Source organism: Ammospiza nelsoni, chromosome 30 (genome assembly GCF_027579445.1).
Source record: "Ammospiza nelsoni isolate bAmmNel1 chromosome 30, bAmmNel1.pri, whole genome shotgun sequence".
NCBI classification, from domain to species: Eukaryota; Metazoa; Chordata; class Aves; order Passeriformes; family Passerellidae; genus Ammospiza; species Ammospiza nelsoni.
The window spans coordinates 997,229-1,021,801 of NC_080662.1; the positions used below are offsets into that span (position 1 = coordinate 997,229).

The 24,573-nt window shown below is 61.4% G+C and overlaps 2 protein-coding genes across 5 annotated transcripts; one reads left to right on the forward strand and one right to left on the reverse strand.

Moving 5' to 3' along the window:
- The first annotated feature begins 623 nt into the window (after window positions 1–623).
- On the forward strand, window positions 624–17,018 carry KANSL3 (KAT8 regulatory NSL complex subunit 3). 2 transcript variants are annotated; one of them, XM_059490833.1, is made up of 20 exons: window positions 624–859; window positions 1,747–1,917; window positions 2,770–2,860; window positions 3,394–3,579; window positions 3,691–3,822; window positions 4,431–4,547; window positions 4,924–5,025; window positions 5,131–5,202; window positions 5,741–5,815; window positions 6,735–6,892; window positions 7,342–7,405; window positions 7,844–8,044; window positions 8,608–8,761; window positions 10,357–10,434; window positions 11,362–11,550; window positions 13,255–13,333; window positions 14,138–14,292; window positions 14,967–15,076; window positions 15,811–16,033; window positions 16,784–17,018. In XM_059490833.1, the coding sequence occupies exons 1-20, from the start codon at window positions 627–629 to the stop codon at window positions 16,981–16,983; spliced, it is 2,790 nt and encodes a 929-aa protein (XP_059346816.1). In that variant the 5' UTR covers window positions 624–626; the 3' UTR covers window positions 16,984–17,018. The 2 variants fall into 2 exon arrangements, with proteins under 2 accessions (XP_059346816.1, XP_059346817.1); XM_059490834.1 differs by lacking the exons at window positions 624–859; window positions 10,357–10,434; window positions 11,362–11,550 and having other exon boundaries at window positions 1,347–1,917.
- ARID5A (AT-rich interaction domain 5A) lies at window positions 16,258–24,362 on the reverse strand. 3 transcript variants are annotated; one of them, XM_059490838.1, is made up of 7 exons: window positions 24,164–24,362; window positions 22,480–22,578; window positions 20,646–20,841; window positions 20,473–20,525; window positions 20,175–20,272; window positions 19,950–20,085; window positions 16,258–19,829 (listed from the first exon to the last, which is right to left on the reverse strand). In XM_059490838.1, exons 2-7 carry the CDS (start codon window positions 22,540–22,542, stop codon window positions 18,666–18,668), a joined length of 1,710 nt encoding a protein of 569 aa, XP_059346821.1. In that variant the 5' UTR covers window positions 22,543–22,578; window positions 24,164–24,362; the 3' UTR covers window positions 16,258–18,665. The 3 variants fall into 3 exon arrangements, with proteins under 3 accessions (XP_059346821.1, XP_059346822.1, XP_059346820.1); XM_059490839.1 differs by lacking the exon at window positions 24,164–24,362 and adding an exon at window positions 22,788–22,886; XM_059490837.1 differs by lacking the exons at window positions 22,480–22,578; window positions 24,164–24,362 and having other exon boundaries at window positions 20,646–21,042.
- Between the last annotated feature and the right edge of the window lie 211 nt (window positions 24,363–24,573).

Consider the following 24,573-nt stretch of genomic DNA (forward strand, 5'->3'; position numbering starts at 1 on the left):
ACCGGCGGCAGGTTTGTCACCAAGAGGGTGCCACCGATGTGCCACCCCCGAGGCTCTGGCACCGGCGGCAGGTTTGTCGCCACCGCAGTGCCAGCCCCAGGTGCCACCAGCCCGCTGGCCAGCAGCGCGGCGGTTGACTCGGCGTGTCCGAGCGCCAACGGCGGGTGGCGGAGCGGGGGCTGTCACCGGTAACCGCATCCCCGAGGTGTCCCCACGCGGGACGCTCCGTGACACCCCGCGGGAGCGCGCCGCGTCCTGTGCGGGGGCTGGATGAGCCTGGAGCGTCCCTTCCCAAGGGGACATTCCTGGGGACATCCCAGGGACATTCCATGGTCCCGTGGGTTTCTTCCCACGGGGACATTCCCCGATTCCCACGAGGACATTCCGCGGGAGCGCGCCCCGCGCACGCGCACTGAGGAGGGGCGGGAGCGCGCCCCGCGCACGCGCACTGAGGAGAAGCGGGGGCGCGCCGCGCGCAGGCGCACTGAGGAGGGGCGGGAGCGCGCCCCGCGCACGCGCACTGAGGAGAAGCGGGGGCGCGCCGCGCGCAGGCGCACTGAGGAGGGGCGGGAGCGCGCCCCGCGCACGCGCGCTGAGGGGCGGGCGCAGGGGGCGGGGCTCCCGCCATGTCGCAGCGCGCCGGGGACCGCGATCGCGACCGGGAGCGCGAGCTGCAGTGGTCGGCCCGCAGGATGGGCACGTCGCTGCTGCTGCAGCTGTCGGCGCACGAGCGGGAGCTGGACCTGGTGTGCCTCGACCACAGCTACGCCAAGCCCTGGAGCGCGCACCCCGACGCCAGCGCCGCCCGGCCCGCGCGGCTCCTCTTCCTCACCCCGCGGAGGCACCTCGGCAGCGCCCCGTGAGAGCCCGGGCGGCGGAGGGGACGGGAGGGGGTCGGAGGGGGGGACTGGAGGGAGGCTGTGAGGGGAAAGGAGGGGGTCTTGTGAGGCTGAGGGGGAAATTGAGGGGTGTCCTGTAGGCCTAAGGTGCTTTGAGGGGAAAGGAGGGGTCCTGTGGGGCTGGGGGAGCCGTTTGGGGTCTGCAGGGGTCCTGAGGGCTGGGGAGAGGCGGGGCTGTGAGGGAGGAGCTGGGAGGTCCTGTGGGCTGGGGGTGGTCATAAGGGCGAGTGGAGGAATTGTGAGGGGGAAACTGGGGACCCTGATGGGTGAGGGGGACAGTGAGGGGTCTTGGTTTGGGTTGTCCAGAGGTCTCAGTTTAGGGTGGCATGGGGCCATGGTTTGGGGTTCCAAGGGCCCTCATTTATGGGCTCCAGCAGTCTCAGTTTGGGGCTCTAGGTTTCATGGTCCAGGATGCTTGGTTTGGGGTGTCAGGGAGATCGGTTTGGGGGTCCAGAATAGGTTTAGTTAGGGGGTCCAGAGGTCTCAGTTTGGGGTGTCCAAGCACCATGGTTTGGGGTTCCAGGGGCCCTCATTTGTGGGCTCCAGCAGAATCAGTTTGGGGCTCCAGGGGCTCAGTTTTGGGGCTTAGGTTTGATGGTCCAGGATGCTTGGTTTGGGCCTTCAGGGAGATCGCTTTGGGGGTCCAGGATAGGTTTGATTTGGGGGTCCAGAGGTCTGTTTGGGGTGTCCAAAGTGCTCGGTTTGGCTGCCAGTTGGTGGCCCATCAATACCAAGATCCCTGGGTCAGTCCCACCCTGGGAGCGCTGCCCAACCCCCGGGATCCCCCAAACCCTCAGGATGCCCCCGGGGTACCCCATCCTTGCGCTCACCCCCGTGTGGGTGGCAGGGAGGCCGATGTCCCCATCGACGTGGAGACGGTGACGCCGACGCCGGTGCCGCTGTACGACAACCAGAAGGCTCGGAGCGTGATGAACGAGTGCGAGCGGCACGTCATGTTCGCCCGCACCGACGCCGACGCGCCGCCGCCGCCCGACGACTGGGAGGAGCACGTCAACAGGTGGGGAATGGGAATGGGAATAGGGGCTGGGAATGGGAATAGGGGCTGGGAGGAGCACATCAACAGGTGGGGATGTGGGAGTGGGAATAGGGGCTGGGAATAGGAATAGGGGGTGGGAATGGGAATAGGGACTGGGAGGAGCACGTCAACAGGTGGGGATGTGGGAATGGGAATAGGGGCTGGGAGGAGCACATCAACAGGTGGGGATATGGGATGGGAATGCCTGGGAATAGGGACTGGGAGGAGCACGTCAACAGGTGGGGATGTGGGAATGGGAATAGGGGCTGGGAGGAGCACGTCAACAGGTGGGGATATGGGATGGGAATGCCTGGGAATAGGGACTGGGAGGAGCACGTCAACAGGTGGGGATATGGGATGGGAATGCCTGGGAATGCTTGGGAATATGGGCTGGGAGGTGCACATCAACAGGTGAGAATATGTGCTGGGAATGGGAATGTGGGCCGGGAATGCCATGGAATATGGGGTGGGAATGGGAATGTCGGCCGGGAATGCCATGGAATCCAGACTGGAAATGGCAGGAAACAGCAGGGAATCTGGGCTGGAAATGCTATGGAATCCAGGCTGGGAATGGCAGGGAAAGGCAGGAAATATGGGCTGGGAGGAGCACGTCAACAGGTGGGAATGGTGGGGAATCCAGGCTGGGAATGGCTGGGAAGGCCAGAGAATCTGGGCTGGGAATTCCAGAGAAAGGGGATCCAAGCTGGCAATTCCAGGGAACGGGAGTCCAGGCTGGGAGGAGCACATCAGCAGGTGGGGTGGCAGTTCCAGGGCAGAGGAAGCAGGAATGCTTTGGTGGGTTTGTGGGTGACCCCGCTGTGTCTGTCCCCGCAGGACGGGCTGGACCATGGCCCAGAACAAACTGTTCAACAAGATCCACAAAGCGCTGCAGTCGGACAGGCTGGCCCGCCTGGCCAACGAGGGGGTGAGAGGGGCTGGGCTCTGCCCTTGCCACAAAGCCTGGGCTGGTCAGCGTGGGAGCTGGGGCCCTGGGGTGGCCTTGAGGAGCAGGCAGCTCTGGGCTTTGTGGGTTTTGTGGGATCATAGAATGTCCTGGGCTGGAAGGATCCACTGGGATCATCAGTGCAACCCTTGGGAGCCCGGCACAGACACCCCAGAATCCAAAGGCTCCTGGAGCTCCGGCAGCCTCAGGGCTGTGCCCATTTCCTGGGCAGTGCCCAGCACTTCTGGGGACAGAACCTTTCCCAGATCCCACCCTGAGCCTGCCCTGGCCCAGCTCCAGCCATTCCCTGGGTCCTGTCCCTGGGATCAGAGCTTCCCCTTGGAAGTTGTAGGTTGTTCTGAGGGCTCCCCTCAGCCTGCTGCTCCTCAGACAGATGTTGTCCTTGCTCCAGATGTTTGTGCAGCCCACCCTGACATTTCCCTGGGGATGGGGCTGCAGTGCCATGCTTCATCCTCCTTCCCCTGAACTGTTGTTTTGGGAATTCCTCCTTGCAGGCCTGCAACGAGCCCGTGCTGAGGAGGATTGCCGTGGATAAATGTGCCCGCAGGGTGCGCCAGGCCCTGGCCAGCGTCAACTGGGACACCAAGCTCATCCAGTGGCTCCACACCACGCTGGTGGAGACCCTGAGCCTGCCCGTGCTGGCTGCATATCTGGATGCCCTGCAGACCCTCAAGGGAAAGGTGATAAAGGCAGGGGGAGGCTTGGCTGGTACAGCTGGAGAGGGGAGAGGCTGGAATTGTTTTCCCGTGGTTTGGATATGTTTTCTCACTCCTCCTGGTCTCGGTTTGCAGATCCCTGCACTGATTGACAGGATGCTGCTCTCCTCCACGGCCAAGACAGGAGCAGCAGGGGCTGAGGCGCTGTCCCTGCTGCTCAAGAGACCCTGGGACCCAGCTGTGGGTGTCCTGTCCCATAATAAACCAGTGAGTGCCCTGGGGCTCCCATGGCAGCTTCAGTCTCCCCCTCCTCTGCCTCTGTCCTTTCCCTGGGCTCCTCTGCCCCTGATTTACACCTGAATGGAAAGGACCCAGCAGGATCATCAATCCAACCCCCGGCCCTGCACAGACACCCCAGAATCCCACCCTAGGAGCCCTGAACAGACACCTCAAAATCCACCCTGGGCATCCCTGAGAGCCCTGCACAGACACTTCAAAATCCCACCCTGGGAGCCGTGAACAGACGCCCCAAAATCCAAAGGCTCCTGGAGCTCCAGCAGCCTCGGGGCTGTGCGCATTCCCTGGGCAGTGCCCAGCACCCTCTGGGGACAGAACCTTTCCCAAATCCCACCCTGAGCCTGCCCTGGTTCAGCTCCAGCCGTTGGCTGGATCCTGTCCCTGTCCCAGGGAGCAGAGACCAGAGCTGTCCCTCAGAAGGGAGAGTCCCTTCTGTTGGAGAAATTCTCCAGGGTATCCCAAGGGAGCTTTGGCTTGGGAAGACAATTAAAGAGCTGTGCAAGTTCTTTCCCTGTGGGGCAGGGAGGCCCTTCCTGGGGGCGCTGCTGTCCCTGACAGGCTCCTGTTGGACCTTGCAGAGCAAACTGCCCGGATCCCCCCTGATCCTCATCGCCTCCTCCGGCCCTGCCAACTCCCTGTTCCCCACGTCCCGGCGGCACCGCTTCTGGCAGTCGCAGCTCTCCTGCCTGGGAAAGGTCTGTGGGGCTGGAGCTGTGGGGTTGGGTCTGTGGGGTTCCTCTGTGGGGCTGGAGATGTGGGGTTCCTCTGGGGTTCATCTATGGGGCTGGGTCTCTGGGGTTCCTCTGTGGGGCTGGCTCTGTGGGGTTCTTCTGTGGGGCTGGGAATCTGTGGGATTCCTCTGGGGTTCTTCTGTAGGGCTGCCCTTTAAGGGCTGGATCTGTGGGCTTCCTGATGCTGTCCCCAGCCCTGCTGGCTGTTCCCGATGCTGTCCCCAGCCGTGCTGGCTGGTTCTGCCATTGTCCCCAGCCCAGCTGGCTGTCCCTGCTCTCCCCAGCCCCGCTGGATGTCCCCAGCCCCGCTGGCTGTCCCTGATGTCCCTTTCCCTCGCAGGTGATCCCCATCACCACGTCCCTGCTGAACAACGGCAGCGGGGTGGGGGTGCTGCAGTGCCTGGAGCACATGATCGGCGCCGTCAGGGGCAAGGTGGCCGAGGTGAGGACAGCAGGAGGTGCCCCCTGTGCCCCCTGCCCCCAGTGCCACCCTGGGCATCGTGCCGGTGTCTGTCCCAGCTCTCCAGCTGTGCTTTGTGTCCCACAGATCCACAACCACTTCTCGCACAAGCAGATCATCCTGATCGGGTGGAACACGGGTGCCTTGGTGGCCTGTCACGTGAGTGCCCCACTGCTCTGTGTCCTTGCTCCATCCCGGGAAGTGTCCCAGGCCAGGCAGGAGCACCTGGGACAGTGGGAGGTGTCCCTGCCATGGCAGGGGTGGGGTGGGATGGGCTCCAAGGTCCTTCCCACACCATTCCAGGGTTTTGTGATTCTCCAGAGCCCCTTGGCAGCCTCAGCTCCGGGCTGGGGTTCAGTGACTGCTGGGGTTCTCTCTGTCCCTGTGCCCATTTCAGGGCCTGGCTTTGACCTCTGTGTCATGGGCCCTCTGCAATTTGAGTCATTTAATCACTGTGTTAATTACCAAAGTATTATTAAGGTCTTTCTGTGCCTGGCAGAGCCTGGCAAAGCAGCCTTCATTCCTGGGATGTGCTGGGCTCTGGGAATGCTGCCCTGGGATGGGATGGGATGGGATGTGTCCCTGCTGGACTCATCCTGCTGGGCTCTGGGGATGCTGGCTGATGGGATGTGTCCCTGCTGGGCTCTGGGGATGCTGGCTGATGGGATGTGTCCCTGACTGCTGTCTCCCTGCCCAGGTTTCTGTGATGGAATATGTCACTGCTGTCGTGTGCCTTGGCTTCCCACTGCTCACCGTGGACGGCCCCAGGGGGGTAAGGACCAGATGGAGCTGCTTGAAGAGCTCTGCTTGTCTTTTTTTGTGGAATGGTTCTTGGATAATTGGCTGATTTTTTGGGAGAATGTGGGTGTGACTGTTGTTTGGAGCAGCTGTTGCTCTCGGAGGAGGAGCTGTAGCAATCCTGGTGGGATTCTCGATCCGTGGCTGTGTGAGGAGTGCTCTGGGCTTGTCTCTGCTGTGGTGGGGGTTTGGAGCTCCTTCCTGGGGCCTGGATCCATCATTATCCGTGGCCTGGATCCCTTGTTATCCATGGCCTGTGTCCCTCCTTATCTCTGTCCTGCTCCATTATCCCTGTCCTGTGTCCCTCATTTTCTGTGTCCCTCCTTATCCCTGTCCTGGTTCCCTTATCCCTGTCCTGTGTCCCTCATTTTCTTTATCCCTGTCCTGGCTCCCTTATCTATGTCCTGTGTCCCTTGTTATTTGTGTCCCTCCTTATCACTGTCCTGTGTCCCTCTTTTTCCCTGTCCTGGCTCCTTTATCCCTGTCCTGTGTCCCTCACTTTCTGTGTCCCTCCTTATCCCTGTCCTGTGTCCCCCTTTATCCATGTCCTGGCTCCATTATCCCTGTCCTCTGTCCCTTGTTTTCCATGTCCTGTGTCCCTCATTATCCCTGTCCTGGTTCCTTTATCCCTGTCCTGTGTCCCTCACTTTCTGTGCCACTTCCACAGAGCCCACATTTGTCCCTTTTGGGTGTGACTGGACAGGGACTGGTGACACAGCCAGGCAGGGAAGTGGCTCCTTCCCGGGGCAGTGGAATCCCTTTGGAAGGAAAGGCTCCATTTTCTGCAGATCACACAGAATTCCCCTCTGGCCTCAGTAAATCCCTTTGGGCCTCACCCCTGGGAGCTCCTCAGCCCCATCCTGGGGTTGCAGCTCCATCCCTGCCCCTTGCAGGATGTGGACGATCCCCTGCTGGAGATGAAGACCCCGGTGCTCTTCGTCATCGGGCAGAACTCCCTGCAGTGCAACGTGGAGGCCATGGAGGATTTCAGGGAGAAGATCCGGGCAGACAACAGCTTGGTGGTGGTGGGAGGAGCAGATGACAACCTCAGGTGAGGCTCTGCCAGCTGGGCTCTGTCCTCCTGGGCATTCTGAGCAGCACCGTGGGGGTGCCAACCCCAAATCTGGTGTTGGAACAAGGTGGGAGTTGCATGGGAATACTCCACACTTGTGTGTGATGGGGATAACTGCAGGAAAAACCTGTATGGGAACGGGCCTGACCTAGGGCTGGGCTCGATTTAGGGCTGCACCCAGCAGCACAGAGAAGCTTCTGGAGCATCACAGGAGGCAGGGATCTCTAGCAGTGAAAATCCATCAGGGAGAGGAAAAAAAAAACCCCTTAAACTGACCCTGGGTATGAAGGCAGAGCCCTGAAATGTCAGGTTGGCTTTGCAAAATACTTTGGGGAGTTGCAGGAAGGATCTTTGTCCTCATCAGGTGAAGAAGGATGCTTGTGGAAAAGTGTGGATTTCCATCTGGTTTTGTTCTTTTTTTCCCCCAGGATAAGCAAAGCCAAAAAGAAGGCAGAAGGCCTGACCCAGAGCATGGTGGACAGGTGCATCCAGGTACCCACAGGGATCAGGAGAAGGAAGGAGGCAGTGCTGGAGTGTCCCAGGTTACAGCAGGGCTGGGCTGGATTGGATTGGAGGGAATCTTCTCCTCAGGGGGGTTTGGAAGGGAGGTGTGAGATCCTGGGGGTGCCCCTTAACCTGAGCAGTTTCCTGAGTGTCCCAGCACATCTGCTTGGGGAAACAGCAGCATTTTGGGAGAAACCACTGTGATTTTTTTTCCCACAAGTCCTAAATCAGTGCTTTGTGGGCTTCACTGAGAAATCCACATCTCTCTGTGAGCTTTTGGGGGTTTCCTGCAGAATTCCAAACCCACAGATCCTCACCCACGTACCCCCTTGGGAATGCCTCATTTCCTTGCTTGGAGCTGTGGAGATCCATCGCTCAGACACCTGCCCAGCCCTGAATGCCGGTGTTTCTCCCCAAAATCCCCAGGATGAGATTGCAGACTTCCTGACAGGGGTGCTGACCCGTGCCGAGAGCCACTCGGGCTCGGAGCCGCGCGACCTGGACGCCGAGAGGAAGAAGAAGCCCCGCGAGTGCAGCAGGAGGGACCTGTCCTTCGAGCTGCCCGAGAGGAGCAGCAGGCCCGCCTCCCCTGCGGCCAAAGTGCCAGCCTCACCCTCGGGCTCCGAGGTGGGGGCTCTTCCCAGCCTGATGCCAGCTGGGGGTGGGCACAGAGGGGGGTTTGGGCCGCCAGAATGTCCCAGATCTGTGCTGAGGGAGGTGGGAGGGTACCCAGGGGATGTGGCCTCAGAAAAGAGGTTTAGGTGAGAGATTTGGAAAATTAAATCCCTCAAATCCATGCTGAGCTTTGGGGAGTAGAGAGTGAGAGGGTACCTGGGGAATGTGGCCTCAGGAATAGGTTTAGGTGAGAGATTTGGAAAATTAAATCCCCAAATCTGTGCTGAGCTTTGGGAGAGGGAGGTGAGAGGATACCCAGGGCCTCAGGGCAGCTTTAGATGAGAGATTTGGGAAAATTGTCTCATGGCAAGCTTTGGCACAGGCTGGTGGAGTCACCACCCTGGGGTGTTCAAAGCACAGCTGGGCGTGGCCCTGGGCACAGGGCTTGGTGGTGACAATGGCACTTGATCCTGAAGGTCTTTCTCAGCCTTTAAACTCCCAGATTCTCACAGAGAGGGGAATGAGTGCCCAGGGTGCCCCAGCAGCCTGGGCTGAGTGTCCGTCTGTCCCTGCAGGACCTGTCCAGCGTGTCCAGCAGCCCCACGTCCAGCCCCAAGGCCAAGGTGGCCGCGCTGGCGCTGCCCAAGCCCAGCCAGGTGTGCCCCACGCAGCTGCAGAGGAGGCAGGTGCCCAGGCCTGACCCTGTCCTGAGCCACAAGCAGGCACAAGGTAACTCCTGCACCTTCCCCACCCTTCCAGCTGCTGCAGTTTGGGTTTTGTCTCTCTGGACCTGTGCAGGATTTTCTTTTCTCTGTCCTGTGCAATTTTGGGTTTTCTCTCTCTGGACCTGTGTAGGTTTTTATTTTCTCTGTCCTGTGCAGTTTGGGTTCTCTCTCTCTCTGGACCTGTGCAGGGTTTTATTTTCTCTGTCCTGTGCAGTTTTGGGTTTTCTCTCTCTGGACCTGTGTAGGGTTTTGTTTTCTCTGTCCTGTTCAATTTTGGGTTCTCTCTCTCTCTGGACCTGTGCAGGGTTTTGTTTTCTCTGTCCTGTTCAATTTTGGGTTCTCTCTCTCTCTGGACCTGTGCAGGATTTTCTTTTCTCTGTCCTGTGTTGAATTCCAAGCTCCTCATGGCAGCTTTCTCTGCAGCTGAGCTCCTGTCTCTGCTGGAGGGTTGGAATTGGGTTGGAATTGGGTTTCTGCAGCTTCTGGAGCCTTGCTGCTGTTGGAAATGGGAAGGATTCTGTCTCTGGCTGACCCTGTAGCCATGTGCTCTGATCCTTTTGGGACACCCAGGGCTGGTGTCTCCTTCAGGGCTGCCTGGGGACACCCTGAAGGTGCTCAGGAGATGCTTGAGGCTGTTGAATTGAGGTGGAAACTGAGATTTGGGGAGTTCCAGAACCATCCTGTGAAAAACCTGCTGTGGAGAAGGAACCAGCTTGAGCTGTGGGGTTTTGTGGTTTTGGATAAAAACGTTGAGTTTGGTGAACTTTGGCAGTTCAGGGAGTGCTTTTGTGGCTGAAGATCCCTCCTGGCAAACTCCAGCAGCACCTGGGGGGTGGCTCTGCATCCTCCTTTCCTTCCTTGCTGTGCTCAGGACAGACCTGGACAGGTGTCACCTGCAGCTGTGACCCTGCACATCCACCATTGTCACCTGCAGCTGTGACCCTGCACATCCATCAGTGTTACCTGCAGCAGTGTCACCTGCAGCTGTGACCCTGCACATCCATCAGTGTCACCTGCAGCTGTGACCCTGCACATCCCTCCTGGCTCAGGGATGGGCTCCAGGGGGAAGCTGGAGCTTGGATCTGCCCTCATTCCTCAGCCCAGGGATTGAAGGGTTGTGCTCCTGAGGGAGGCACTTCCCAGGTGACACAGGGGACGCAGGAGCTGTGTCCTGGTGCCTGGTTTGATTTGGAATAAAGCCAGGAGTAGTAATTCTTGGTGCTTGGTTTTGTCAGGAGTGCTGTGGTGATTCCCAGTGCCTGGTTCTGTCAGGAATGCTGAGGTGATTCCTGGTGCCTGATTTTCTTGGGAATGCCATGATGATTCCCATCTGGAGCTGTTCAGGGCCCTGCTGGCTCTCATCTCCAGCTGCTCTCAGGTCCTTGGCTCAGCCCAGCCCAGCCCAGCGCTGTTCTCTCTCCATCCCCCTGGCTGTGTCAGGCTCTCTGTTGGAATGAGCCCCCCCAGGATGTGCTCCCACAGCTGGATCTGTCCTGTCTGGAGCTCTGCCTGCTCCAGGGTCCCCTCTCAGTGTCCCCAGAGCTCCTGTGCCCTGCAGAGCCTGGCTGTGATCCTGTGATTCTCTCTGATTCATTTCAGCTCACTTTGCTGCTTTTCTGAAACAAAACATGCTGGTGAGGAAAGCTCTTCCTCCTGGCACCTCCTCCTGTCTCCTTGGTGAGTATCTCCTCACTGGCTCTGCCTGTCTGCCTCCTTCTCTCTGTCTCTGCTGCCTTCCTCCATCATCCTCCTCTTCCTCTGGGGCTGTGTCCCTGGTGTGTCCCCTCGTCCCCTTGTCCCCTGCTTTGTGCTTCTCTGCTCCTTGGAGCTCCAGCTCAGGGCCCTCTTTGCCAGCGCAGATCTCAGGCTTTGCTGAGCTCCTCCTGGATAAATCTCAGCTTTGCTGAGCTCCTCCTGCTCCTTCTGGATAAATCTCAGCTTTGCTGAGCTCCTCCTGCTCCTCCTGGATAAATCTCAGCTTTGCTGATCTCCTCCTGCTCCTCCTGGATAAATCTCAGGCTTTGCTGATGGATCCTTGATAGCCTTGGGAAGGTTCTGATGGATCAGAGATGGCCTTGGGAAAGTGGTGATGGATCAGGGATGGCTTTGGGAAGGTTCTGATGGATCAGGGATGGCTTTGGGAAGGTTCTGATGGATCAGGGATGGCTTTGGGAAGGTTCTGATGGATCAGGAATGACTTTGGGAAGGCTCTGATGGATCGGGAATGGCTTTGGAAAGGTTCTGATGGATGCTTTGCTGCTGCACCTCCTTGGCTTTGCTTGGTGCCTCTCAAACCCTGCCCAGCTCCTGGAGGGGACCTGGGGGATCCTCTGTGCTGGAGCTGCAGCTCTGACCCTCTGTGCTGCAAACCTTCCCCTTGTCCCTCCCTGGCCAGCGGGGCTGCTGAGGGGCTCACCCAGGATTTTGGGGTGCAAATGCCCCTGTGGGGCTGAGGCAGCTGTGCAGAACCTGGCAGCGCATCCTGCTCTGGGCTCTCAGAGGGTTCCTGTGCAGGCTGGCACAGAGGAGCTGTGCATGGGCACGTTCCCCTCCTGGCACCCCGAGCACCCCGGGCACTCCAGGAGCCCCTTCTGTGTCCCCCAGTGCCAGCAGCCCCCCAGCCCTCGGAGGGGGCTCACAGAGGTGATGGCAGAGAGCAGCTGAAGAGGCAGCAGAGCCCCAGCCCGAGCCCTGCGTGCACCAAGGCCTCCAAACGAGCCAAAATCAAGGTGACCATTGTGTCCCACGGCGATGCCACGGGCACCGGAGCAGCCCTGAGCACCCAGGCTGAAAGTGAGTTGGCACCTGGCTGTGGCACTGCAGGGCCTGCTGGGGGGAGCTGTGCTTTGCTAGGCCTGGCTTTAGCTTAGTCTTGGGTTTAGCTTAGCCCTGCTGTGTGCCGGGCCCTGCTGTGTCCTGGGCCCTGCTGTGTCCTTGGCCCTGCTGTGTCCCGGGCCCTGCTGTGTCCTTGGCCCTGCTTTGTGCTGGGCCCTGCTGTGTCCCGGGCCCTGCTGTGTCCTTGGCCCTGCTGTGTCCCGGCCCTGCTGTGTCCTTGGCCCTGCTGTGTCCTTGGCCCTGCTGTGTGCCGGGCCCTGCTGTGTGCCGGGCCCTGCTGTGTCCCGGCCCTGCTGTGTCCCAGCCCTGCTGTGTCCTTGGCCCTGCTGTGTCCCAGCCCTGCTGTGTCCTTGGCCCTGCTGTGTCCCAGCCCTGCTGTGTGCTGGGCCCTGCTGTGTGCCGGGCCCTGCTGTGTCCCGGCCCTGCTGTGTCCTGGGCCCTGCTTTGTCTCCCGGGCCCTGCTTTGTCCTGGCCCTGCTTTGTCCTGGCCCTGCTTTTTGGAGGATTTAGCTGCAGGGAAATGTGGACACTCCAGGTGTGAGTGGCTTGGCAGGAGCCGTTCGTTTTTCCACGGCCTTGGAAACAGCCTGGAGCTGGGAGGGGATCCTGCACCTCCCTCTGGTCAGGCACCTTCCTCTGGAGGCCTGGAGCTGCTGCTGGGGACAGGATGGATACTGGAGCTGCTGGGAGCAGGGTTCTGGTTCTGCTGGGTTCTGGTGCTGCTGGTGCTGCTGGGAGCAGGGTTCTGGTCCTGCTGGGAGCAGGGTTCTGGTGTTACTGGGAGCAGGGTGCTGGTGCTGCTGGTCCTGCTGGACCCCTCTCTCCATGTTCCTCTCCCCTTGACCCTGCTGCTGCCTGAGGGATCGTGGTGAAGCTGCTCCCTCTGTGCCCTCCAGATCCCCCACCCAGCTGAGCTGCTCCCCCTGGGCTGGAGTGTGCCAGGCACCCCTGGGATCCCCATCCCAGCAAATCCCAGCTCCCATCCTGCCTCTGCACCTGGAAAATGCCCAGGAGGAGCTGCTGGGCTCCATCTTCCTGCCACAGGACACAAATCCACATCCTTCTGGAAGGTTTCGCTTCATCTTCTGGCAGCTTTGAAAAGCTCTGCTTTCCACAATCAATCTTTTTAATTTTAGTTTTTAATTTTCCCAACTTTACTTCTTTCCACAGAAAGGAAATGAGTTGCAGAAGTAGACATGAACCCAAACGAGAGTTGCCTCTTTGCCAGGAGGAATGCACAAGGAAGGAATGCAGTTGTATCTATCCCCCAGTGCTGCAATAAACAAATGAACAAATTCCGTGGCTTGTTGCATCCCTGTGTATTTTGTAAAGTGTCTTGAAGCAAGAATCCTTACAAAATCCTTACAAAATCACCCAGATCCCAGCAATCCATCCATGGAACATGAGGGGAATAGTGGAGAGAACCTTGAGGAGAGAGATTTGCCTTTGGTGGCAGGGCCTGAGGTTCCTCAGGGACTCTGGGAGGCGATCCCTTCCCTCCTGCCTCTGCAATTCCCTATTTCCTGTGTTCTAACTGGATTTTGCTCCTCCCAGTCTGGGATTCCTGCAGGAGATGCTCTGGGAGCTGGCTGGGGACTGGAAGAGGGGACCCCAGAGGGTTTGTGGGCACAGGAGCTGAGCTTTGTCCCTTTTGTTTTGCAGTTGTGTCCGGGAAGCCGCTGCCCCTGGGCCAGGCCGTGCCCAGCACCAAGGAGCTCTCGGGGCTGCTCTCCACCCCCAAGTGAGTGGCAATTGGGGATTTTGGGGTCTTTCTGTCCTGCATGTGGAGCTTTCTGCCATGGGGGAGGCTCTGGGGCTCCTGGAAGCTCCATTGGGGCCTGGGAGTGGAGGTGCTGTGGCTGTGGCTGCTGTGCTCTCCCAGCCTCAGGTTTGTTTCTCTCTCTTTGTGGTGGCTTTGGCAGAAGTTCTGTCTTTAAGTTCTGTCTGGTTTCAAGTAAATAAAATTTATTTTATATATATATTATATTTTATAATATATAATATATATTATATATTTATATATTATATATTATATATTATATATTATATATTATATATATTATGAAGAGCTGGTTTCAAGTAAATAAAAATTATTTTATAAATAAAAAATATATAATATACATATATAATATATAATATATATTCTATATAAAGTATATATTATATATATCTATATGTATATAAATATATATAATATATATTTGTATACATATAAAATATATATTATATATATAAATTTTTAATATATATATGAAATTTAAAATTATTTATTAAATTAAAATTTAAATAAATAAAAAGTGGGCTTTAGGCAGGGGACAGTGCCCTGCAGGCTCAGTGCCTTTGGGGCAGGGTGACCCTGGGAGCTGAACACAGCCACCAAATTCTCTCCCACTTTGGCAATCCTTGGATTTGGCTGCTGCCCTGGAAGCCTGTGTTGGAACTGATGATGTTTAGGCTTTTTCCCGGCCCTGGCTGTGCGGTCAGTGCCGGCTCTCCGTGCCAGCTCTGTGCCAGCCCTCAGCGGGCTCTCGCCCTTCCCTTGCAGGCTGAGCTCCGGCCCCGAGGCCTCGCTGAGCCCGGCCCAGCCCGGCCTCCCCAGCGGCGGCAGCGGCTCCGCCCCCAGCGCCTTCCACGCCCTGCAGAGCCGGCTGGTGGCCAGCGGTGGGCACGGCCTGCCCGCCCCGCCCGCCGCGCTGCCAGGTACGGGAGAGGGGCTCACCGGGGCTGGGGAGCCTCGGGGGGCTTGGGAAAGGGTCTGTTCCCAAAGGGGAGCCTCGGGGGGCTTGGGAAAGGGTCTGTTCCCAAAGGGGAGGGGGTTTGGGAAAGGGTCTGTTCCCAGAGGGGAGCCTCGGGGGGCTTGGGAAAGGGTCTGTTCCCAAAGGGGAGCCTCGGGGGGCTTGGGAAAGGGTCTGTTCCCAAAGGGGAGCCTCGGGGTTTGGGAAAGGGTCTGTTCCCAGAGGGGAGCCTCGGGGGGCTTGGGAAGGGGTCTGTTCCCAAAGGGGAGGAGGTTGGGGTGGGATTTGTGAAAGGTTCTGTCCCCAGAGGGTGCTGGGCACTGCCCAGGGAATGGGCACAGCCCCGAGGCTGCCAGAGCTCCAGGAGCCTTTGGATTTTGGGGTGTCTGTGCAGGGTCCCAGGGTGGATTTTGGGGTGTCTGTAGGGCTCCCAGGGGTGATTTTGGGGTGCTGTGCAGGCTCCCAGGGCTGGATTGGATGATGCCAGTGGGTCCCTTTGCACTCAGGACATTCCCTGATCCCATAACCGGGCTGTGGGAGGGTCCCCAGTGCCCTCAGCTTGAAGAACAGCTCTGCAGCCCCAGAATTCGGTGCTGGTGACCCCTCCCAGGCTGACCCTGTCCTTGCCTGGGTTTTCAGGAGCAGCCTCTGCCAGCAGCCTGCTCCAGGGGCTGAGCTTCAGCCTGCAGGACATGGGCACCAAGGCCTCCAGCCTGGCCCCCAGCACGGCCACCGGCTCCCCTGTGCAGGTGAGGAGCCCCTGGAGAGCCCACGGGGCAGGAGAGGCTCTGGGTGGGAGACCAGGGCTGGCTCTGGGTGCTCCTGAGGGGCTCTGTGGGGAGCTGTGTGTGTGCAGGGAGGGGTCAGTGGGAAAAGCCACTCTGGGAACCCTCAGGGTCCCACTCAGAGTTCCAGGAGGGATCAGTGCTCATTCCCTGGGATCAGTGCTCATTCCCTGGGAAAAGCCACCCTGGTACCTCTCAGGGTCCCACTTTGTCCCACTCAGAGTTCCAGGCTGGGAAGGACAAATCCCCCAGGACCAGCCCTGCCTGGAGAAGTGTGGGACCCCCAAAGGTTCTGCTGGAGAGGGGAGTGGCCATCCCAGCCTGGCCTGGGCCTGAAGAGCTCAGGGCTGACTCTGTCCTTGCAGAGCTCAGCCTGGCCTTGCAGGAGCTCAGTTTTGCTCTCTCTCCCTGCAGAGCTCAGTTTGCCCTCTCTCCCTGCAGGGCTCAGCTCCCAAGGCCCCTGCAGCCCTGCAGAGCTCAGTTTGCCCTCTCTCCCTGCAGAGCTCAGTTTGCCCTCTCTCCCTGCAGAGCTCAGCTGTGCCCTCTATCCCTGCAGGGCTCAGTTTGCCCTCTCTCCCTGCAGAGCTCAGCTGTGCCCTCTATCCCTGCAGGGCTCAGTTTGCCCTCTCTCCCTGCAGGGCTCAGCTCCCAAGGCCCCTGCAGCCCTGCAGAGCTCAGTTTGCCCTCTCTCCCTGCAGAGCTCAGCCCTCAAGGCCCCTGCAGCCCTGCAGAGCCTGGCTGCCCTCAGCACAGACTCCCCGGGCCCCGTGGTTCGCACCATCCCCGTGGCCGCCTCGCTGGCGCTGGGCGCCTCGGCCGGCAGCAAGCCCACGGCCATCCAGCAGCTGCTGAGCAATGGGGGGCTGGCCAAGCTGGCCAGCAGCCTGCCAGGGCTGGCCCACATCTCCAACCAGGCTGCAGGTCAGTGCCACACACGGGGGGTTATTTACACGCACCAACGGGACGGGGCTGCTGCTGAACGCGCCTCGAGCTGTTGGATTTTCCAGCATCGCTCTCATTCCATGGTTATGACAATGGGAGGATGCCAGCAGCTCACGTCCCAGGCAGCAGGCCAAAAAACTTCATGTTACAACTCACTTTATAAACTTCTTGACCAATCCCACAAAGCAAAGGCACACTGATAGTATTTATATCTGTATAGTATATATTCTATATTGACAGTAGTTCCATCCAGTCACCATGAGCACAGGTACCTTTGGTTAAACAATGCTTGCTGATTTTGAATACAATCCCTGCTTGTGAGCCTCAACACACAGAGCTCCATTATTAAGCTTTAACCTTCCTAATATCTCACTAGATAAACTTTTGTAGCTTAGAGAGCTATTCAGACAAGCATTAATACACAGACCATTATTCTATTTGTGCTTTTCCACTGTTTAAATAATTCTTCTGCTGACCAATCTCATGGCTGTGCTTAGCTCTGCTCACAGTTCTGCTGTCTCTGAGGCCTTTTGCAGCTTTCCCAAACCCTCTGGTTTTGTGGATTCCCACACGGAGGGAGGGAGGGAGGTGCTGCTGGTGCCTGGAGCTTTTGTCCCAAAGCTCCTCCTGCTCTGTGGGCTGGTGCTCCCCAAGAGGCCCCTCTGAGCCCTGTTTGGAGGTGGCCTCCACCATCCCTGTGTCTCAGGAACGTCTCTGTGTGCTCTGCAGGCCTCAAGGCGCCGGCCACCATCACGGTGACACTGCGGGGACAGCCCGGCCGCGTGGGCACCCTGGGCCAGGCAGGGCTGGCCACGGCTCAGCCCCAGCTGGAGGAGCAGCCCCAGGGCCCTCAGGTAAGGGGGACGCCTCTCCTTGCTCACCTGGGCAGCTCCCGGCCCTGCCAGGGGTGGGGTGTGAGGAGGGGGTGACAGGAGCCAGGGCGTTGTCACTGTGTCACTGTGTCACTGTGTCTTGGGGTTTGATTGTCCTTGATCCCGTGGAATCCTGGGATGGTTTGGGCTGAGAGGGACCTCAAATCCCACCCAGGGACCTCAAATCCCACCCAGTCCCCTTTTTGGGGCTGAAAGGGACCTTAAATCCCTCACAGTGCCCTTTTTGGGCTCAAAGGGACCTCAAATCCCACCCAGTGCCCTTTTTGGGGGTGAAAGGGACCTCAAATCCCACCCAGGGCCCTTCTTGGGTTTAAAGGTGTCCTGGGTGTCTGGGTGCCCTGGCAGTGGAGCTGTGCCAGTCTGGGTGCTGGATTTGGGTGTCCTGGCAGTGGAGCAGTCCCAGTTTGGGATCTTGGGGCTCTGGGTGCCCTGGCAGTGGAGCTGTGCCAGTCTGGGTGCTGGGTTTGGGTGTCCTGGCAGTGGAGCAGTCCCAGTTTGGGCATTGTGGTTGCCCTGCCTGGGCTGAGCCCGGCTCAGGGTGGGGGCTCTGCAGCCCAGGATGTCCCCAGGATGTCCCCAGGATGTCCCCATGGCACTGACCCTGTCCCCTTGTCCGCAGTGAGCACCACGGAGCCCCGGTGCTGTGGGAGCCTGGCTGTGGCACTGCCCAGGCTGCCCTGTGCCAGCCTGGCACCTCCAGGACACTCTGGGGACACTTTGGGGCACTTTGTGGGGCCGGCCAGCAGCAGCCACGCTGTTCTGGGGGCTGTGGGGACCCCCAGAATTCCTGGAGGGGGGGAATGGGGGGGTGTTTTTCTGGATTTGTTGCTGTTTAATTAAAAAATTCCTTTTTTTATTTTTTTTTTTTAATTTTGTTGGGCTTTTGGACTGAGATGGTTTTTGTTGGGGGTGGATTTTGTGAGTGCTGAAGGATCCATGGAAGGATCCACACTGGGGCAGCTCCCTGAAATAATCAGAGAATCCTGGAATCTCCTGGGTGGCAAGGGACCCACTGGGATCATCAATCCAGCCCCTGGCCCTGCACAGACACCCCAAAATCTGAGCTTGGCCAGCCTTGGCTTGGTCTGGAATGGCTCAGGTGGAGCTGCTGGGGGCAAAAATCACCTGGAGGAAAAAAGGATTCTGGAGGCAAAAAAGGGATCTGGAGGGAAAAAGGACCTGAAGACAAAAAGGACCCAGAGGCAAAAATCACCTGGGGGTAAAAAAGGACCCGGAGGCAAAAAGGATTCTGGAGAGGCAAAAAGGACCTGAAGCAAAAGACTTGGGAGGCACAAAGGACCCGGAGCTGTCGCTGGGTTGTTCCCAGCTGGACTCGTGGCTGCTCCATGGAATTGCTGCCGTTCCCCCAAAGCTGAGGTGGGAAAGCTGCTCCTTCCCTGCCCACAGAGGGGCTCTCAGCCCCACAGCTCTGGGCTCAGGGAGAGGATCCCCCCAGCCCTGCCCAGGACACCCCAAACTCTGCCAGGCACGTTTGTTCCCTTTCCCCCCCTGACGGAGTGACCCAAACCCGGGTGTGGGGGCCAGGGATGGGAAGAGACACCTCCAGCACCGCTTTTGCTCCCTTTTTTATAGATTTGTGTGTGGGTATATAGAAAATAGAGAGAACCGTGGGGGCACCCCCAGCTCTGAGCTGGGCACTGAGAACGGCCCGGTCCGGATTGTCCCCTCGCTGTCCCCTGGCTGTCCCCGGCACAGCGCTAGGGCCGGCCGTGGTGCGGGAAGGCCGGGACGTGCGGGGAGCGCTGCCCGTGCCACGGAGCCGCCGGGTAGAGCCGGGCCGAGCTGCCGTAGGCCGCGGGCGGGCGGGCACGGGCGGGCAGCGGGCGGCACAGCTCGGAGGGCACCACCAAGGGGCTGGGGAAGGCCGGGATCACCACGGGGCTCACGGACAGCGCCGGGGCCGCGGGCACGCCCTGCGCGCTCCCGAAGCCGCCCGGGAAATGCAGCGCGGCTCCTTTGAAAGCGTCCGGCGGCAGCGGCGCGGGGAACGCCGGGGCGGCCACCACGGCCTTGGGCTTGGCCGGCGCTCGGTGAGCGCCCGGCGAGCGGCTCCGCCCGTCCCTGCCCGAGGGGGACACGGCGCGGCCCCGGGCGGCGGGGCCCAAGGGCTCCTCGTCCTCCTCTTCATCCTCATCATCATCATCTTCCTCCTCCTCCTCGCGGCCGGCCCGGGGCGCGGCGGGCCCGAGGGCGGCCCCGGGGGGAACCCAGCAGGCCTGGACGGCGGCGGCCCGGCCCTCCCACGGCCGCCCCGCCGCGCTCCGCAGCTCCGCGGGCTGCTCGGGCTCCTCGGGCCGCGCCGGGAGGGCGGAGGGCGGCTCCAGAAAATCCTTCAGGTGCGAGAAGTAGCCCCAGAGCGGGGCACAGCCGCCGGGCTGCGGGCCCTCGCTGCGGTACGCGTGGAAGTAGCCGGTGAACACGGCAGGGGCCCCGTCCTGCGGGCAGCCCTGGCTGTCCCTGCCCGCCGGGGATGCGCTGCGGGCCGGGCCCGCCTCGCTCGGAGCTCGCTCCGGAGCTGCCCAGGGCTCCGCGCTCCTCTGCTCGGGGGGCTCGGGGCCGCTGTCGCTCGGTGCCCGGCGGCCCTCGGGGCAGTGGCGCTTGGGGCAGGGCAAGGACTCGGCCTTGCTCACCTGCGCCAGCAGCTTCTTCTTGGCCAGCGGGGACATGATGGGGTGGTTCCCTTTGGAGTAGAAGCTGGAGAAGAGGCGCTTGTAGGTCTCGCTGTGGCTCCTGCAGGGGCTGGGGCACCTCCCGGCGGGGCTGGGGGCCGGCGTGGCCGGGCTGGAGCGTCCGTCTGTCCCCCGGCCCCGCTCCGCCGCCTCCTCCGCGGCCGCCTCCGGCCGCGCCTTGTCCGGAGCCACCTGCGAGGAGCGGAGGGGTCGGGCCGTGGGTGCCGCACCCCGGGCCGGGCTCCCGGCTCCGAGCCCCGCTCTCATTGCCCGGCCCGGCTCTCCCTGCCCGGCCCCGGGCGGGTTCCGCACCTGCTCGCGGCCCTTCTCCTTCCTGGCCCTCTTGCTCTTGTCGTCCTTGGAGACCTTGTACTGCCGCCGGGGTTTGCTGGGGGGCAGCGGTTTGTCCTCCTCGCCCTTGAGGTGCCGCACGTAGGGGAGGACGAGCCTGCGGAGCGAGCGGGGAGCGTGGTGAGCGCCGCGCCGGGGGAAACTGAGGCAGGACAGAGCCCCGGCCCCGGCCCGGCCCCACCTCACCTCTCGTAGTGGCGCCGGGTGCAGGTGGCAGCGCTGGTGCTGCCGGGGCTGCCCCCGAGCTCGTCGTAGACGTTCTTCCAGAGCCGGCGGCCCGTCACCTGCGGCGGGAGGGAGGGACAGACGGACAGAGTGAGCCCGGGCATCCTGAGGGACATCTTGACACCCACGGGACACCCAGATGCCCAAGGGACATCCTGGTGTCCTGCCCTGAGGTCCCGGGGACACCCTGGCGTCCAGGGGACACTCGGGTGCCCAAGGGACATCCTGGTGCTCCCCTGGCTCCACGGCCACCACTCACCAGCTCGTAGGCTCCCAGCTTTTCCACGGCCTTGTAGATCTTCCAGAGGTTAACTGGGAATCAATCAAGGGGAGAATCAATCAAGGGGAGATGCTGAGGGTCAGGAGGACACGGGACCCGAGCACGGCCACCCCCTGTCCCTGTCCCTGTCCCCGGGTGGGGGGGGCACATACTCTGCTTGAAGCCGAGGTGCGGGATCCTCTCGATGGGCGTGTGCCGCTCCTTCATGAACTTGTAGAGGCTGACGAGGAAAGCCTCCTCCTCCTCCTTCTCCTTGTCCTCGTCCTTCTCCTCCTTGTCCTTGTCCTTGTCCCCACCTTCTCCCACCGCTTTGTCCCTCTCGGCGCCATCCCCGGCCCCCGGCGCGTCCTGCGGGACACGGGGCTGAGTTTTGGGGGAGCTGCGGCCCCGTTGCCCCCGCAGCCGGGAGAGCTCCGGGCCCGTTCCCCGAAGCTCCGGGGCCATTCCCCGCCGCTCCAGACCCGTTCCTCGCATCCCGGGGAGCTCCGGACCCGTTCCCCGGTACCGTTTGGGGAGCTCGGGACCCGTTCCCCGCATCCCGAGAAGCTCGGGGCCGTCTCCTGGGGAGCTCCGGACCCGTTCCCCGCACTTCTCGACCCGTTTCCCGCAGCCCCGGGGAGCTCCGGACCCATCCCCGCAGCCCCGTTCCCGTTCCCGCAGCCCCGTTCCCGTCCCCGCAGCCCCGTTCCCGCTCCCCGCAGCCCCGTTCCCGTCCCCGCAGCGCCGTTCCCGTCCCCGCAGCCCCGTTCCCGTCCCCGCAGCGCCGTTCCCGTCCCCGCAGCCCCGTTCCCGCTCCCCGCAGCCCCGTTCCCGTCCCCGCAGCCCCGTTCCCGCAGCCCCGTTCCCGCAGCCCCGTTCCCGTTCCCGCAGCCCCATTCCCGTTCCCGCAGCCCCGTTCCCGCTCTCGCAGCCCCGTTCCCGCAGCTCCGTTCCCGTTCCCGCAGCCCCGTTCCCGTTCCCGCAGCCCCGTTCCCGTAGCCCCGTTCCCGCAGCCCCGTTCCCGTTCCCGCAGCCCCGTTCCCGCAGCCCCGTTCCCGTTCCCGCAGCCCCGTTCCCGCAGCCCCGTTCCCGTTCCCGCAGCTCCGTTCCCGTTCCCGCAGCCCCGTTCCCGTTCCCGCAGCCCCGTTCCCGCAGCCCCGTTCCCGTTCCCGCAGCCCCGTTCCCGTAGCCCCGTTCCCGCAGCCCCGTTCCCGTTCCCGCAGCCCCGTTCCCGTTCCCGCAGCTCCGTTCCCGTTCCCGCAGCCCCGTTCCCGCTCCCCGGCAGCCCCGGGCCCGCGGCCAAGTTGGTCAAAGCGCTGGATGCGGGTGAGAACACGAGGAGCGGCTTCCAGGAAAACAGACGGGCAGAAATTCCGAAATTCGGCCCCCCCCCGCGCCGCCGCCTTTCTCAGCTAAAAATGTTCCTCGTTTGTTTGTTCTACATTTTCCGGAGTTATAAAACTTGTTGCTATTTTTGGGCAAAGAAGCTGCTCGGCTCCCAAGTCCGTCCTTTTCTATTTTTTTCAGTCTTTTTTTTTTTTTTCTTTTTTATTTTTTTGTTCTTTCTATTCATTTCACGGCTTGTGACAGACACCGGATTTTAACGGCTCAAAGAGTTCAAAGCTTTCTTTTCTTTTTTTTTTTCTTTTCTTTGTTTTTTTTTTCTCTTTTCTTTTTTGGGTTTGTTTTTTTTTGTGTGTGTGTGACATAAAAAGCTGCTGGGGGGAGGGAAAAGCTCCAGCGCCACAAAATCCAAACCCCTTTTCCTCACGAGGATAAAAAATATTTACAAAAACGATCCCGTTCCTATGGGACCGCTCACTTCTCCCCCCAAAATTCCCATTTTTAGTGCATTGCCCCCCTCGCCCCCCACCCAAAGCCGGGAATTTCCCGTTTCTCCGCCTCATCCTCACTTCCACCGGCGGCCAAAGCGCTGCTCGCCCTCCTCCCGCCCTCCCCCGAATTTTGGGGCGTTCAGCACCCCCAAAACCCGCGGGGTGCACTCACGGCGGGCTGGGCAGGGCTGGGGGGGTCCCGGGGGTCTCCTTGCGCCTCTTGGTTCTTCTCCATGGGGGGAAATCGCTGCCCGTGGGTTCGGGACGGGACCTGGGAGGGAAAAAAGGGGGAAGGTGAGACCCCAAATAACGGGGCGGTCGGGGGGATTTGGGGTTACCCCTCGGGCACCGGAACCGGCCCGAGGCTGCTCCGTCCGTGCCTCCCCCCTGCGCCCCCGTTCCGGGCTCGCCGCCCCCAAATGCCCCCCGATGTTTTTGAGGAAAAACCCCAGGAAAACGGCGAAAAGCGGCGATGCCAACCTGGGGAGGGAGCGGGGCGGGTCCCGAGGGGGTTCCCGGTGCCCCCCGGTCCCACCCGAGCCCCTCCGGTGCCCCCGGTCCCGCTCGCGCTCACCGGCCGCGCCCGCGCCACGTGACCGAGGGGCGGGGCCGCCGCGCCCCCTTCGCTGCCCATTGGCCGGAGCCAACACGCCCCTTCTCCTATTGGGCGGCAGCGCTGCCTGTCCCCGCCCCCCCGCGAGGGGCAAGCCGGGAGTTGTAGTCCCGAGTCCTGAAGCGGCAGCCGCGCACGGCTGTGGGTGAGCGCACCTGGGCACAGGTGAGTGCGGGGAGGGTCTGTGCGAGCGTGCGGGGCACGCGCGGGTGCCCAGGTGTGTTCACACACAGAGGCGCCAGGTGTGTGCAGGTGGGCACGTGTGTGAGTGTGTGTGTGTGCAGGTGACACATACACAGGCGTCACACACACCTGTGTGTGCAGGTACACGTGTTACACACACACACACACGCACACACATGGGTTTATCAGGTCCAGGTGTCCCACACACACACACACACTCCCCTGTGTGTACAGGTACCCGTGTCCCACACCTGTGTGTGCAGTTACCGGTGTCACACCCCGCCAGGTGTTTATCAGGTACCGGTGTCACACACACACATCTGTGTTTATCAGGTGCCGGTGTCCCCCCCGTGTCCCGCCCCCGCCGCCCCGGTTCGGTTCCCGGCACCGCTGACGCGATTTCCTCGTTTCCCGGCGCCGCTCCGAGCGCAGGAAACCGCGGCGGCTTTTGGGGCAAAACGCGGCCAGTTCGGGGCTGAGCGAGCCCCGCCGGTGCCAACAACCCCCGTAACCCCCGAGCCGCCGGTACCGGGCCGGGGGCGGCACCGGGCTCTAATTACGCCCTTAATGAGGTAACAACAATCATTATCACAGCATTCATTCCGGGCGCTTCGGCGGCGGCGCTTCCCGAACTCCTCCCGGATCCCGCCGCGCTCCTCATGCCCCGGGGCCGCTCCTCCTCCCCGGATCACCCAAACCCCGCCGGTTTAGGCCCAAAGCGGCGGGGCTGGAGCGTCACGGCCCGGAATAGCGCGGGAGCGCTGCCAGGCCGTGACGGCGGCTGAGTAATGGGCTGAAGTCATCCCCGCTCCCCTCCCTTCCCCATCCCGCGCCGCCGCTCCGGCCAAGCCCCCCCCCGCCATCCCGGGGGGCTGCGCAGGGCCCGGGGACCCCCGGGGGCGGCCGCGGCTCCGGGACCCCCCCGCGCTCGGGGCTCCCGGTGCGTTGTTCGGCGTCCCGGGGGTCCGGCCGGTCCCGCTCGTTGTTCGGTATCCCGGGGGACGCGCGGCTCGGGGCGATGCCCGGGACCCCCCCAGCCCCCCGCGGCCCCCGGACTCACCGGCGGAGGCTCGGGCGGCGCTCCGGGGCGGCCGGAGCGGAGCGCGGGTGGCGCGGAGCGGGACCGAGCCCGGGATGAGTCAGCCCCGCTCGGGGAAGTGGCGTGTGCGAGCCGCGGCCATTGACTCTTTCCTTACCGGAACGGACGCGCTTTTGGGGCTTCTCCCCCCGCGCCCCGAATGACTGGGCCGGAGTTTCCCGGCCCCAGAGCGCGGAGGAGCCGCCCCGAGGGCGGGGACAGGGCGGGACGCGCCGGGATCGCGGTCCCGATCCCTTCCCGAGGGTCCCCGGCATTCCCGGGATGATGTCCCTGTCCCTTGGCCCGGGATCGCCAATCCCCGTCCCAACCGTAACAAACCGGGCTCAGCCCCCCGAGAATCCCCCCCAGCTTCGGGAGTCCCGAAAAATGAG